Source organism: Vidua chalybeata, chromosome 27, assembly GCF_026979565.1.
Source record: "Vidua chalybeata isolate OUT-0048 chromosome 27, bVidCha1 merged haplotype, whole genome shotgun sequence".
Taxonomy (NCBI): domain Eukaryota; kingdom Metazoa; phylum Chordata; class Aves; order Passeriformes; family Viduidae; genus Vidua; species Vidua chalybeata.
In genome coordinates, this window is record NC_071556.1 from 841,714 (window position 1) to 856,381 (window position 14,668).

At 61.9% G+C, this 14,668-nt stretch overlaps 2 protein-coding genes across 2 annotated transcripts; both read left to right on the forward strand.

Moving 5' to 3' along the window:
* Positions 1-51: 51 nt before the first annotated feature.
* Positions 52-2,421, forward strand: LOC128800765 (complexin-3-like). Its single transcript, XM_053966197.1, has 3 exons — positions 52-933; positions 1,550-1,637; positions 1,951-2,421. Exons 1-3 carry the CDS (start codon positions 779-781, stop codon positions 2,164-2,166), a joined length of 459 nt encoding a protein of 152 aa, XP_053822172.1. The 5' UTR covers positions 52-778; the 3' UTR covers positions 2,167-2,421.
* Positions 2,422-10,043: 7,622 nt separating this feature from the next.
* RAX2 (retina and anterior neural fold homeobox 2) lies at positions 10,044-12,560 on the forward strand. Its single transcript, XM_053965989.1, has 2 exons — positions 10,044-10,286; positions 12,019-12,560. Exons 1-2 carry the CDS (start codon positions 10,044-10,046, stop codon positions 12,460-12,462), a joined length of 687 nt encoding a protein of 228 aa, XP_053821964.1. The 3' UTR covers positions 12,463-12,560.
* Positions 12,561-14,668: the final 2,108 nt, after the last annotated feature.

Sequence of the window (14,668 nt, forward strand, 5' to 3'; positions counted from 1 at the left end):
GGGTGAAATTAGGTCTATCTCTCACTTGGAGCCTGACAAAGCCCAGTGAAAGGCTTTGGGGAGGCCAGGAGCTCTGGCCCTTGGAACCCCTGATGCCATCCAGCCCCTCTCCCATCAGGGCTCTGTGCAGCAGGGGATTATGCTTTAATCAGAGGCTGTATGGGAATTGCTTTCGTATAGATTACGGGCACGGGGCACATCCCCAGCCGTGGGGAGCCCCCAGCCCCGCAGGCTGCCGAGCAATCTCGAGTCTGGGTGGAGCAGGGATTAGTGGGGGCACGGGGCTGCCGCGGGCGGGTGTGCACCGCCACCGCCTCATCTGCTGCCAGTCTTTTGACCCTCGACTGGGTTTTTTTGGCTAATCCTCTTGTGTCTCCTCTGTGCTGACTTCCTGCACCCCCAATCCCCCTGTGTGCGTGGTTCTGGGTGCCCACGGCATGGGGCTCTCCTCAGGGTTTGCCCCGGCCCCATGGGTGCTGACCCAATTTTGGACCCATGGGGAGTACTTCAGCCTGACCCAGTGCTGCAGGTCGATGACTCCTTCCAACTCCCCATCACTGTGATGTGGCAGCACCTGCTGTCCCCCTGCACTGCCACTGTCCCCTGCAAGCACCCTTGGGTGCAGCGAAGGGAAGGTCCTTCCACCCTGGCTGTGCCTTCCCCTCCTAATGCCTTAATCCGCCCTGATCCGCGGTGCCCCTGGGGCTGGTCCCACTGACCTTGCAGGCACTGGGACCCGGTGGGCACCTTGGGACAAGAGCTACCACCACCACCCACGATGGCCTCCTTCTTCACGTCTGCCCTGAAGAGCTTCCAGGGGGGCAAGGACGAGTCACCCAAGGGGGCCCCCAAGGATGACAAGGCGGCTGTGCTGCCCAGCAGCGTGGCCCGCGAGGAGTTTGAGGAGTACCAGCGGCAGCTGCTGGAAGAGAAGTAAGGCTTTGCTGGGGCTGAGCAGGTCACTAGGGTCCCCCAGCACTCCAGAATCAGGATCTCACCTGCTGTGGGCTTTCCCCAGGGTGGCACAGGACAGGGACAGAGGGACAGGGAGGCAGCTGGGGCCCTTCAGTGTGTCTCCCCCACAGCATGGGAGGTCCATGGAGGGGCTGGCACAGGGCTGTGACAGCACCTTCGTGCACCACAGGTGACGAGGGGAACCCCCAATGTCAGAGCCACAGGGTGGTTCCACCCAGCACCCTTGGAGCCAAGGGTGGGGAATGGGGGTCAGTATGGGATTGGATTCGGGTCCCACCTCCCTAGGACCAGGTGCTGCAGGAGCCCAGCAGCTCAGCATCAGGGAGATGAGAGGCTGCAGGAGGAGTGAGTCCCTGCAATGGGCGCCTTTATCAACCACCTCTGAATCTGGGTGCTGAGCTGGGTGGACAGAATGTGGCTCCTGCTCCCAGATCCCCACTTGAACCCTCTTGTGGGTCTCAGACCTTCTCCCTCCTGCCCTAGACCCGCTCTGCAGGAGGACCAGGGTGATCGGGGTCGGGGTGGTCCTGGGGGGCTCAGTGAGGAGAGGGTGATGGTGTGGCACCTGCTGCAGGATCGAGCGGGACAAGGCGTTTGCACAGAGGAAGGCAGAACGGGCCACGGTGCGGATGCACCTGCGAGACAAGTACCACCTGGCCCAGGTAAGAACCAGCCTGTCTGCGGACCCGGGGCTTCCCCTTGACCCTACATCTCCCGGAACAGCCCCAGGCCCCCGGCTGCCGTATTCCCCTGGACTGGAGGGATTCCTGAAGAGGGCAGCAGATGGCCACTGTCTCCTTCTTTCTATCTGCTGACCACTGTCCATCCAGCGTCCGAGTTTGGCACTGGACAGTCCTGGAATCCCGCCGTGTCCCCAGCACCCTGGGACTGGCTGTTCGCTGTCCCCCGTCCCCGCTCCACCGTGGTAGGCAACGCGTCTGTCCCCACCCGACACCCTCTCCCACCCGCGTTTAGGACGAGCGGGACGACGCCCAGGTGCACATGGCTGGAGGGGCGGTGGAGCTGCCGCAGGACCTGGCAGCCATGGTGCACAGCGAGGAGGAGGAGGAGGATGGCAGCGCCGGGGCCTTCGCCTTCCTGGCGAAGCTGCGGCAGGTGGAGCTGCCGGCGCTGCGGGACCGCGCTCTGGGCGGCGTGGATCAGGTTAGGGAGAAGTGCGCTCTGATGTAGCACCGCTGCCCGCCCCGCCGCAGGTGACATCGGCAGCCCCTGTCCCCGGGAGCCACGGGATGCAGAGGCTCTGGGTGCCTTGACTTGGGGGTGCGGGTCCCAATACACATTAGGCGTGGGTTTTCTCCCCCAAAACCATTCCCACTTGCTTTCCCAGGGTGTGCAGGGGTGCAGAATGCCTGGGTCCCCTCCAGCCGGTACGGTCAAGTCCCTCTCGGGGTGCTCCTGCCCATATGGGGCAGGTCTCTGACACTGTTACCCCCCTCACCAGACCTGGCACCGTGCACCATTCGGCTCAATAAATTCAGCATTTGCCAGCACCATTCTGGTCGTCCTGCCACATCCCGCACCCACACAGCTCCTGTCCTGGTTGGTGAGGGGATATGATGACAGTCCTGGAGCCGGGCTGCCCCATGTCCCCCGAGCCACCAACCAGCCCAGGACACTTGGCCACTGGGTCCGTCCCCCCTTCTGCAGCAGCTCCCACTGGGAGCCAGTGATCACCCTGGCTACCCCTTGGGGACAGCACCGGGAGCGGGTGAGGAGCATTTACTCCCGTGCTCGAGCAGTGCGGGCAGCAGGGGCATCCCTTTGGCTGGGCCAGGGTGCCCGGCTGCCTCTTGCCCCGCCAGGGACTCTGCCCTGGGCGCTCCGCAGCAGCGCTGGCTTAAATGCTGCCGCGCCGGAAGGCCGGGGGCTGCTGAGATCACTAATACCTGCCTATTTTAGCGAGGTCTAATCTTCCTGAGTCGCCTGTCCCCGAGGACTAAGCTCGCTGAACCCGTGTAAAATGTACGGCCAGCGCTGGCCCCAGCAGCACCTCCCGCCGGAGCCGGAGCCGCCGGGAATCACGCTGTGTGTGCATGAAAGGAAGGACGCGCTGAGCCGCCTCCATCCTCCCCACGCCGCTGCCATCTGCTCCGGAAAGGCTGCGGGGACGGCCCTGCCCGGGCTGCCCACGGCCGCGCTGGCCGGGCTGGGAGGGGGCGGCCGCATCCAGCGCGGGTGGGCTGGGAGCTGTCACCGAGCTCAGCGCTGCCACCAGAGCCGTCGGGCTCAGCCGCCGCTGAGGAGCTGGAGCACACGGAGCAGGGAAGTCCCCGGATGCACGAGGTGCCCAGTTCCCCCTGGAACCCCTCCGGGTACCGGTCCGGAGGCTGGTGGCTGCCGGAGCGTCCCAAGGAGCATGAGACAGGCTGGGCCTGACACCGGGGAGCCTCGGGATGTGTGGTGGCCCCACTGTCCCTGCTGACTTCATCATCCCTGCTGTCTCATCCCCGTTTACCAGCTTTTCTTCAGAATTTAGGAACTCTCTCTTCAGGCACAATCCCTACCCTTGGGATGGGACCGCCTGTGCCACGCCAGTCCCTCGCCAAGATCCTGACAGGGTGTTAGCAGCTGAGTCGCCCAGCACAACGCTGATCCCACCCCACATCGCCACCAAGTGCCAGCTGCTGGGATGGTGGCACTGAGGTCCCCAACGAGCTCTGCCAGCACCACCTCAGTCCTCCATCCCCGCTCCACATCAGGGTCCCATCCTGCTGTGATGGGCAGCCCTCTCCCAGTGTTCCCAGTGGGGCTGCATGGGGACTCCCAGCGCCAGCTGGGATTCGGGTCAGGACCCTCCGCCAGGTCTCCTTGGCTAATCGTCCTGCCCCCCCGCCCTCCCCATGCTGCCACCTGCCTCCCGCTCAGCACCCTTTTGGGTCACCCCTGCTGCCTCCCCGCCTGCCAAAGGCCTCTTAATGAACTAAAAAAGTGATAAATCCCCGGCCGAGCTGGTCACGTGAGGCTGGAGGCCCCCGGCCGCCCCCCGGCCCGACCCCCGCCTCCGGCCCCACCGCCCCGGTAAGCTGACGCAGCGTCTCTAAGCGTTAGCAGCTTTGCGCGCTAATAGGATTAGGGAGGTTTAAAACTGTCATTTGAGTGAACTAAACCCCCTGATACTCTGCATTGCACCTTCTTAACCAATTTGCCTTCAATTAGGGTAATTGGGAAACTAGCAAAGAAGTATAGCATTAATATTTTAAAGTGATGAAGCGATTACGGGCCTTGGACAAGGAAGCAAATCAATTTGCTATCTGCTCCTAAAAGGCAATTATAATCATTTGGCAAATCAGCCTGCTGCCTCCCCCCGGGCGAGGCAACACCTTGTGGCAGCCGCGGGGCCGGCACGGTGCGCCCAGCGCCGGGGCCAGGCAGCTGGGCCGTCCCCCGCCCCCAAATCTGGCACCCTGGGGACCTCCCTGCACCCCCGGGCCAATGGGGCACCCTGGGGAAACCTGCTGAGGGCCATCAGTGTGGGGCACACGGCTCCTGCACTCATCACAGTGGCCAGCATGGGCATCCGGGCAAGTAGGATCCAGTTTGCACCCCTGCCCCACACATGGCCCCTGCCCCACACATCACCCCTGCCCAGGGATGTCCCCAGCACCTCTGCAGGCAGCAGCTCCCTGCTCTCCCCTGCACTCTTGCAGCGCTGCATGGCACAGGGCTGTTACCCCATCCCCAGGGGCTGCCTGTGCAGGTCGTGCCATCCCTGGGGTGTGGACTTTCTGTCCCCAGGGCAGTGAGGACGGCACCCCAGCCTGTCCCCTGGGGTGGTGGCACACTGTCCCCAGGGTAGTGGCATGCCATCCCCAAGACAACACCACACAGTCCCCAAAGAGGTGTGGGACAGAGCAGGTGAAGCCTCACAACCCCAGTGCGGGACAACGGGATGGCCTCAGGGCCCACACCAGGACACAGAGGGGGCTGCGGGGTCTCGCCACCAGCAGCTCTGGTGGGGAGGGCACAGACCCTCTCAGGGGCCAGCAGCCACCTGGCACAGGGTGCTGGGGTCCAAAACCCCCACAGTGACATTTGCCATCTGAAAGGGGAAGCGTGGCAAGGAGGGGAAGGGAGTAGGAGGAAGCCTAGACAGGCCCGGGGGTGGCGGCGGTTGCAGGTGGCAGGAAGATGGTTTTGGGAGAAAGTAAAAGTGAGCAAAGAAAGAAAAGGGCAAAATCCATCCCACATGATGGGGGCTGTGGGTAGCACCAAGCACATCCCCCAGCACAGCCCAGGACCTCTACCATGATGTTTCCATCATTCTTTGGAGCCCAGGAGCAGCAGTGGGAGTGGGGAGGAGAAGAATGGTAGCCCTGCCCCTCAGCCTGGCTGCCTTTGTCCCACACTCCCTTAGGCCAGGGCCCATGGGCACCCCCCAGGGATTGTCCCCTCAGCTGGATCCCACAGCTGATCCCCACAGGGTGTTCCCATGCCTGGCCCTAGTGTTCAGTCCCCTGTCCATGACTCATCCCCACGCCTGGTCCCCATGGGCACTGCCCCATGGCTGCTCCCCACACTTGGCCCTCCTGCCTGCTCCCCTGCTCTGGCCCCCATGAGTGTTCCCTGCCTGGTCTTCAAGGCAGGTCCCCAAGGCTGTTCAGGAGGGCTGGTCTCTATGGCTGGTCCCTACACCTGGGCCCACAGCCAGACCCCAGAGCAGGTCCCCAGACTGTGTCCACACCCTGGGTCCTCACAGCTGGACCCCATGCCTGGTCCCCATCCCTGTCCCCACACCTGTCCCCAACTCTGCTCCCTGCATGGGCAGGGCTCTGCAGGCAGCATCACTGGGAGCCACAGGGCCACCCACGCTGTCACAGGGCCACCCCCAGGCTCGCCATCCCTGTCCAGGGGGGACAACACCCATCACTGCAGGATCCCCATCCCACCGAGGTTGGGGCATCTGCCCCGGACCCCGTCCCTGGGGCAGAGGCTCCGCAGTCCAAGGAAATCCTGCCCCCTCCCCCTCCATCCTTTCTTCTCCGCTCCCCCTGTTTCTAATTCTTTCTCCTCGCCCGTAATGAGGGGATTACACGGCAAACTCCAGCAGGACGCCTTTGTGGGGAGACAATCCGAGTGGGGAAGGCAGTTCGGGGCTTTGTCCGCCACTGCCCCCCCGGACCCGTGCTGGGGGGACATTTAGAGCAATTACTTGTCCAGAAAGTAACTGTCAATCATTCTTAAAGGGGAAGGCCTCCAATTAATAACCTCGTCTTAATCCTTTGGACTCATTTCCAATCTGCGGTGCCTTGGTGACATCTGCAACACTAAATAAAGATTCTCCCGAGCCTTAGCACGGCGGTTCTGTGACAAATAAGAAGACTAGAGGCAACTTTGGCTGCCAAAGCTGCAAGATTGGTGAGGTTGAGCCGCTTGTTTGGTTCCCGGGAGGGACCAGCAAAGTTAAATACTCCTGGAAAAGCCGAGTTGGGGCCAGCAGGTAACGCTGTTTTTTTCCAATTCGGGACAAAGCGCTGAGGGAAGATGCTGAGAAAGGGAGTGGGTGTCCCCAAGGTGTGCCTGGGGTTGGTGTTGGGGACGGGGCTGGTGCCATTCCCTGGGGACTCAGGAGCGGGTATGGGCGCCCACCAATGTCACTCGCCCTGAATCACACAGAGCCAGGGCAGGAGCCACCCATGCTCCGACCACCCATCCCAGGCGGCTTGAGCCCAGGGAGTCAAATTCTGGTGCCCAGATGGGCTTCCAAAGGCAAAGAATGGGGTCCCAGTGGAAGGTGGGGCTGTCCCTGGACTGTCTCTTCTACATCCCCTGCTGACTGGGGAGGCCACCTGTCCTCACTGATGTTCTGTTGCTTTGCAGTGCTCAGGAAGTGAGGGATTTTTACCGACTTTGACCAGGGCTCAATGTCATTTCTGTTGCTTTTTTTGGGTGTCTTTACCAGCAGCTGTTCCCTCCCCCCAGCTAGCAGCCCTCGCAGGAAAACCATGGGCTGGAGCATCGAGGAGAGGGGGGTATTGGGTCCTTATGGTTCCCAGCAGAGTTTTGCAGTTTAAGGGCTTAAACCTGAAAATTGCTGCTAGCATGGCAGTGGCTGCAGGAAGCTGTCCTTCAGGAGCCAGAGTTTAGCAGTTTCCCCACCCCCAGCTCAGCGTGGCCTGTTTCCAGGCAGGATTCCCAAAACACTGTTGGCAAATCTTGGGAGTCCTGAGGCCAGTCCCTGGAGGATGGGGAAAATGGGGTGGTTGGTTGGTGCTGATGCCCCCCCAGCCTGATCTGTAATGCCCCCTGTTCCCCACTCAGGGACATTCTGTGCCCCCCAGCCAGGCCGAGTCAGATTGGGGCGGGGGTGCTGCCCTTGCCCCCATCCCGCAGGGTCTGGGGTGCCGCCCTGCTGCTGGGTCACTGCTGCTCCGGTGTTCTGCTGTTCTTGGCTCATCTGTGCTCCCAGGTCAGCGTTGGCTGCTCCTTGGGAAGTTTTTGCCTCTTGTTTTCTGATGGTGTCAGGGGGTTAACCATGGGGCTCTGTCTCTGCACCTTAGCCCTGTCCCCCCACCACTGCCCCTCTTCTTCTCCTGCTTGCCCCATCTTATCCCCAGCCCCCCCCAGCCTCTCTCGCTCATCCCCCCAGTGCCCATCTCACCCATTCCCATTGCTCCAGCTCCTTCCAGCTCTCCCCCAGCTCTGGCTCCCCGCCACTGCTCCATGGGACCGTGGGACATGGCTGGGCAAGGCAGATGGAGATCCTGATGGGGTGCTGGGTCCCTTGGGGGGTCCGTGCCCCAGGAGGGTTCTCTAGGTGCTCAGCCCCCTTCTCTCCTCTCCTTGCAGGTGTGGAGCTGCGCAAATGAGAAGCAGGTAAGTGAGACCAGGATGGCAGTGGGGGACCCCATGCCCTCCCTGTGTCCCCAACCCCAGAACATGCTGTGATGCTCACACAGTGACAAAAGGGCCCCTGCTCCCCCCAGCCCGCCCGCCACCGCTGCCTTGGGGCACCCCAGGGTGCAGCACCCAAGACCTCTGCCCTGACCTGTGGCTCCCCTGAGGCACCCTGAGACTGCTGGGCTGGACCCAGAGCCCCTGGGGCTACAGACACCCCGCAAGGGCTGTGGGCATCAGGGGGGCCTGCAGCTCCCAAAGGCACACACACCGTGCTGCACTCCCTGCACACACAGCACCACATGTGCACTCCTCTGGGAGTACAGCACCCACTGGGTGTGCAACACACCCTGCACACGCTGCACACCCTGCACATGCTGCACACACTGCACACCCTGCACATGCTGCAGACACTGCACACGCTGCACACCCTACACACACTGCACACCCTGCACACCCTGCACACTCTGCACACGCTGCAGACACTGTAAACCCTGCACATGCTGCACATGCTGCAGACACTGCACACGCTGCAGACACTGCACACGCTGCGCATGCTGCACATGCTGCAGACACTGCACACGCTGCAGACCCTGCAGACCCTGCACACACAGCCCCTGGGCATACACTGATTGCACTGGACATGCTGCCCACACCACACACCCACAGCACACTCTCTTAGCACACCACAGCAGCACCAGGCACACACTGCTCGTGTTGGCTGCACTGCACTACACACACACAGCACACGCTAGGCAGGCACTGCACATTGCCACACACATGCACACACTGCATGTGCTGCACTCCATGGTGTGTGCCACAGGCTCTGCACATGCCTTTGCTGCCTGTGCCATGTGCACTGCACACACTGCACACACTGGGTGCCCACAGCTCCTGTGCCCACAGGTTGTGCATGCCCCACACACACTGTGCTCCCTGCACACTCATGGCGCCGTGCACGCCCTGCATGAGCCCTGTACACACACACTGTGCCCTGCATGCAGCAGTGCAGACACCGCACAGCATGTGCTGTGTGCATGGAACACAGGCACTGCACCCTGGCACTGCTCCTGTGTGGCACAAACCACCCTGCACACCCCCATCCCCGCACACCCCCATCCCCGCACACCCCCATCCCCGCACATGCACATGCTCTGTACCTTCTGCCGCATGCCCAGCCCACCACATGTTCCCCCCACACACCTGTGCCTCACTGGCAGCACCCCTGAGCACCCCTGAGCCCCTGCCCAGCTACAGGCATGGCCACAGCCACCACAGGCACACAGCGCACGCCCCCAGTGCGCACACAGCACCCCCACACAGACACCTCTGTGTGTGCAGCCTGGCAACACCCAACACCCAGCCCCTGCTTGCTGCCCTCTAGGACCCCCACTTACGCCCTCCCAGCATGAGCCCACTCTTCTTTTCCCTCCCCACTCCCACTGAAGCATTAGGTGAGTCTTTGCTGGCGGGTCTGGGCAATGCAGTGCCTTCCCCTTGCCCCAGGATTACGGTTTTCTGCCCCATTTCCATGTCTGCCGACATCCTCCCAGTGGAAAGAGACCCTTAATCCCCTGCAAATACTGCAGGAAGATTTCAGATGCCGGATAAAAAGCTTAAAGATGAAACGTTGCGAGGGTTGAAAATGCTTATAAGCGTCACCAAAATGGTTATTAGCTGAGGGACAGTGCCGCGTCACTCCTGCCCAGCCTGGGGACTGACACTGGGTCCTCCAGCGTTCCAGGGCCAGCCTTCACCACAGAAGAGGCTGGACAAGAGGAGCTGGGGAGGAAGGAGGGAATTAACCCAGCCGTCCCCTCCAGGCCAGGGCAGAGAGAGATCAGATTGGCTCTCTGTGATGGCACTTTCATAAATTCCTCCATTTTAGAGGAAATCTGACTTTTAGCACCAGCAGGTTCATTGGCCCAGGGGCATCTGACAGCAGAGCCAAGTGTGCGGCATCTCTTGGATTCTGGGTCAGTCCCCAGGACCCCGGGTCAGTCGCTGGGACTGTGGATCAGCCCCCAGGACACCACAGCCCTGGGATCCTCTGTTGTGGCAGAGAGGATTATGCCTTTGCATAACCTGTTCCTAGGGCCACCCTACCTTCCCATCCTCCTTTTACTTGTCCACCCATCCCTGGGCTGGGGACACATGCAGGACCCAAAGCCCCCACGCCCCTCTAACTCTGCGGTGCCCCTGCAGGTGCCACCATGTTCCTGAATAAGTGCGAGGGGGACCTGGGTGAGCTGCGGAAGCCAGGGGACGGCGAGAGCACCCCACCGGCTGCCGCCGAGGAGGAGCAGCCCAAGAAGAAGCACCGGCGGAACCGCACCACCTTCACCACGTACCAGCTGCATGAGCTGGAGCGCGCCTTCGAGAAGTCCCACTACCCTGACGTGTACAGCCGCGAGGAGCTGGCCATGAAGGTCAACCTGCCAGAGGTCCGCGTGCAGGTAGGGAGGGCAACACCCCAGCCCCCTGGATCTGTCCCTGAGCAGTGGCAGAGGGACCCCAAGGTGCCAGAGAGCTCTGCTCAGCTCTCAGCTCTAGTGCCAATGCCTCCTTCTGTGCCTCAGTTTCCCTACAGCTCGAGATGGGAGTGGCATCTGCAGAGCCAGCTGCTCCCAGCAAAGCCAGGGATAGGGTTTCATGGCTGAGCCTTGTTCCTCCATGGGGTCCCAGTTTGACTTACAAGGTCTCAGTTGGGCCCATGGGTCAGAGGCTCCGTTAGGGCACAGAGACGGTTTTCAGAAATTTTTCCCCCTTCTGGTGGTGGCTGCTCCCATCCCTCTTGCTGCTCACATGGGAAAGCAGCCGTAAAACCCACCTTGGCTGATTGTGGCCCCTTCCAGGCTTTTGGGCTGGGAAAGCACAAGATCCTCATGGGTTTGAGGGTTTTAAGCTTGTTGAAGCAGGGCAGATTGGTGAGGTAGTGGGGCTGGGGAGGCTCATGCAGTGACAGCAGAGCCTGGAAAGAGCCTGGGGTCCCAGCAATCTTCTTCCCACCATGCCTGGACTGATGGGGTGAGATCAGGGAGGGAGACAGGGTCAGGGAGCTGAAGTAACAAACTCACTGTGAATGAAAGCAGCAACCCCCAAACAAATGAACTGAATTCTCCAGGCCTCAGCCTCAATGCAGCCTTTTTTGTGGGGGTCCAAACCATAGAGATACCTCTGCTGAGGTCTCTGAGCAACAACCAGTTTCATAGAATCACAGAATCGTTCTGGTTGGAAAAGTGCTCTGAGTCCATAGAGTCCAACTGGTCCCACAGCACTGCCAAGGCCACCACCAATCCATGTCCCCAGGTGCCACGTCTTAGAAGTCCCTCCAGGAATGAGGACTCCACCACTGCCCTAGGGAAGAAGTTTCCACTAATCTCCAACCTAACCCTCCCCTGGCACAGCTTGAGGCTGTTTCCTCCTGTGCTCTCCCATGTTCCCTGGGAGCAAAGCCCGACCCCCACGGCTGTCCCTTCCTGTCAGGGAGTTGTGCAGAGCCAGAAGGTCCCCCCTGAGTCTCCTTTTCTCCAGGCTGAGCTCTGCAGCTCAGTGTCCACCAACAGCTGTGAGCAGCCCATAGAACCCTCCCCTTTCCCACCCAGCCATTCATCTTTCCTCCCCTTCACCTCCTGCAGCAGACCCCTGTGCCCTGTGCTGCTCTGGGGACATGGGGACCGGCACTTTAATGAGCAGTTCCCACGGGGCCAGACGTCCCCGCTGGATTTGGGTTGCCGGTCCCTGTTGTTCCTGCTGGTTTTGGCACAACTGTGGCTGTTTAACTTATAAAAGCTGAGACCCAGGGGCTGGGAAGGTTGGATAACATTGTCCCACGGACTGCTGGGAGTCTGCAGCACCAGGATGCAGGTTCCCATGGAGCAAAAAGGGCTGTGTGCTTACACCTCTCACATCCACACCTTGGAGATGTCCTTGGTCTCTGGGGCTTGTGGGAGAGGTCTGGCAGAGGTGCTGGAGCCCTGTAGGACAGCCCTTGTGGGATGGGGTACCTCATATGGGACACCCCCACCTCAAGCACTCCCTGTGGGGTACCCCACATGGGATACTGCAGAACGGGGCACCCTGCCTGGGGGCAGAGACATGGGGCACCCTGCATGGGACACAGTATATGGGGCACACTGCAAGGGTCCAGCTGGGCACAATGAGCTCACCTTGGCTCTCACCTCGCAGGTCTGGTTCCAGAACCGACGAGCCAAGTGGAGGAGGCAGGAGAAGATGGAGGCCAGTTCCATGAAACTCCATGACACCCCCGTGCTCTCCTTCAACCGCCCCCCCATGACCCCCAACGTGGGGCCCATGAGCAACTCCCTCCCACTCGACCCATGGCTGACGTCCCCCATCTCCAGTGCCACCACGGTCCACAGCATCCCTGGCTTCATGGGAGCCCCCCAGGCCCTGCAGGCCCCCTATGCTGGGCACTCCTTCCTCAACACCCCCCCACCGATGGCGCAGGGCATGCAGCCCATGGCCCCCGCGCCCTACCAGTGCGGCACCCCCTTTGTGGACAAGTACCCGCTGGAGGAGGTGGACCAGAGGAGCTCCAGCATCGCCTCACTCCGCATGAAAGCCAAGGAGCACATTCAGACCATTGACAAGACCTGGCAGCCCATTTGATGAACGCTCCCCTCCGAGCTCCCCAGCCACTCTCCTGCCCCGGCACTGGTTCGACCCCGCGGCGGGTGAGGGAGGACAGCGGGTGCTCAGCAGGACCAGAGCTGGCACCGGGCAGGGATGGATGCTGGGCTGCCTGTTCCCCACACTGACCCAGCACTGGTGGTGTCAGGGGAGCGACTCGCTGTGCTGGCAGGACCCCACGGCTGGGGGGAAGCACTCCAGGAGAGCTCCTTTGCCTCTCTGAGGCACCAAGATCAGCTGAGGACCTGGCTGAGACTCAGGCATTCCACTGTGCCACCTGGCCACCCACCACAGCCCAGCTGGACACCTCCTTTCTCCACAGCCCCTCCCTTTTCCATTTTTTTTTTTTTTTTTTTTTAATTCTGCAGATTTAAACAAAACTGAACGGAAAGCTCTAGTTTTGTAGGGAGTACTTGGGGGGATGTTTTAGCTGCATTGGGGCACGCTGCTGCTCGTGCTGGGAGATGCGCCGAGAGCACGGGTGTATTGTGAGTAAAGAGATAAGCTGGACGGCTGCTGCGTGCTGGAGTCGGGTGCTGCGGGGCCTCGGCCATGCCGTGCCCTCCTCAGTACGGTGGCTGCCAAGCCTCTGCCAGAAAGGAGCTTTCCATGGGGGCATGGGAGCACCATCCCTGCGCACCCTCCTGCCCTGCTCCCTGGGGATGCTGCGTGCAGGGCTGGGCCAGGTCCAGGCACAGGTGACCTGGGACCAGCTTGTGCTGCTCCGTGGCCACAACAGCTTGTCACACTTCCCCTGCTCAACTGTCCCTTGGGGCCTGTGCCCACTGCCCCCCACCTTAACACTCCCAGAGGCACCAGTGGCAGAGGGCTGCTGGAATTGTGCTGGTGGGAGGATGGGTAGCAGTGGGACCCCCGAGAGCCCTGGTGAGAGAAGGTGGCCAGCTGTGAGCCCTGGGGTCACCACAACAGGGTTCTTGGGGCACACCACACCTGGCTTACCCCTTGCCAGTGTTCCTTGCCAGGTGGGAGCTGGGGGTGGTGTTAAGGTGCCATGTCCTCAGGGTGTCTTTGCAGCTCTGTCCCATCTGCCCACCCGCTGGAGCTCAGGGCACAGCCAGTGGCAGCAGCACCCTCACCATGGCAAAGACCAGCACGGCCCCAGCACCTGGCTGAGTCCACAGTGGCTTTAAGGTGCTGGGACAGCAAGACGGGGGGTTTATTCCTGGGTGAGTGGGTGCCCCGGGTCCCTGAGATGCCCTGAAGTGTCCTGGGTTCCTGGGGTGCCGCGGTCCCTGGAGGAGCCAGACGAGGGACAATCCTCCCCCCACCAGCGCTTTTCCCCAGAAAATCTTCCCACTCCGGACCTGACAAGAGCCCCAAGCCGTAGCTGTGCTGGGCCAGCCCCATCCCCACCGCGTCCCCCCGGCCCAGACCCCGCTCAGTGCCAGCGCCCCCGCCTGCAGCCCCCCCCCCCCCCCCCCCCCCCCCCCAGCCCGGGGTCTCACCCCGATCCAAACCCCCCGGGGCCGGACTCTGACGTCTCCAGAGCCCCGGGGTCGGGCGGGTCTGGCCGGGATGCCAGCGGGCCAGGCGAGGCACTGACCCCGGCGAGACCCTTCTCCTTCTGCCCCGTCCCCCGGCTGCTGCTGCTCGTCTGTTTCGTTAGCGACAATTAAACCTTTAACAACCCATTAAACGCATAATCGATGCTCCCCGGCCCAGCTAATGGGGTGAAGCGCCCCGGCCGAGGCGCGCTCCGGCCGGCAGATAATGAAGCAACGGCTGCGGAAGTAATGGGGTTTGATCCGGGGGACGGGACGCGCTCAATGGGGGCTGCGCTTTTCACATGACATAATTGCCGAGGCTGGCGCCAGTCCGGGGCACCCCTCGGCCTCCCGAGCGCCAACAAAGGCCGGCTGGCGCTGGGAGCGGCAGCGCCGCACCCCCGGCTCGTTTGATCGGAGCCTAATTGGGGCGAGGGTGCTCCCCCAGGCCGGCCCCGCAACCGCCGCCCCAGAGCGCGGAGGGGCCCCGCGATGAGGATGCGCCTCCCCGGCTCCTTGGGGCTGGGGGTTGTGTGAATTATGGAAATGAGCTGTTTTCCTTGGGGTGGCACAGGGAATGTCGGGGTACCCGCACGTGGTACCCCTCTTCCCTCCCGTGGGTGCGCCCGGTGCTGCGCTGCACCTCCTGCAGGAACGGGCAAGATTTCTGACCCCAAAAA

Coding starts and splice junctions, on each gene's coding strand:
- LOC128800765 (XM_053966197.1), top strand. CDS start 779: ATGGCCTCCTTCTTCACGTCTGCCCTGAAGAGCTTCCAGGGGGGCAAG. Junction 934..1,549: donor CGGCAGCTGCTGGAAGAGAA/GTAAGGCTTTGC, acceptor CACCTGCTGCAG/GATCGAGCGGGACAAGGCGT. Junction 1,638..1,950: donor ACAAGTACCACCTGGCCCAG/GTAAGAACCAGC, acceptor ACCCGCGTTTAG/GACGAGCGGGACGACGCCCA.
- RAX2 (XM_053965989.1), top strand. CDS start 10,044: ATGTTCCTGAATAAGTGCGAGGGGGACCTGGGTGAGCTGCGGAAGCCA. Junction 10,287..12,018: donor TGCCAGAGGTCCGCGTGCAG/GTAGGGAGGGCA, acceptor CTCACCTCGCAG/GTCTGGTTCCAGAACCGACG.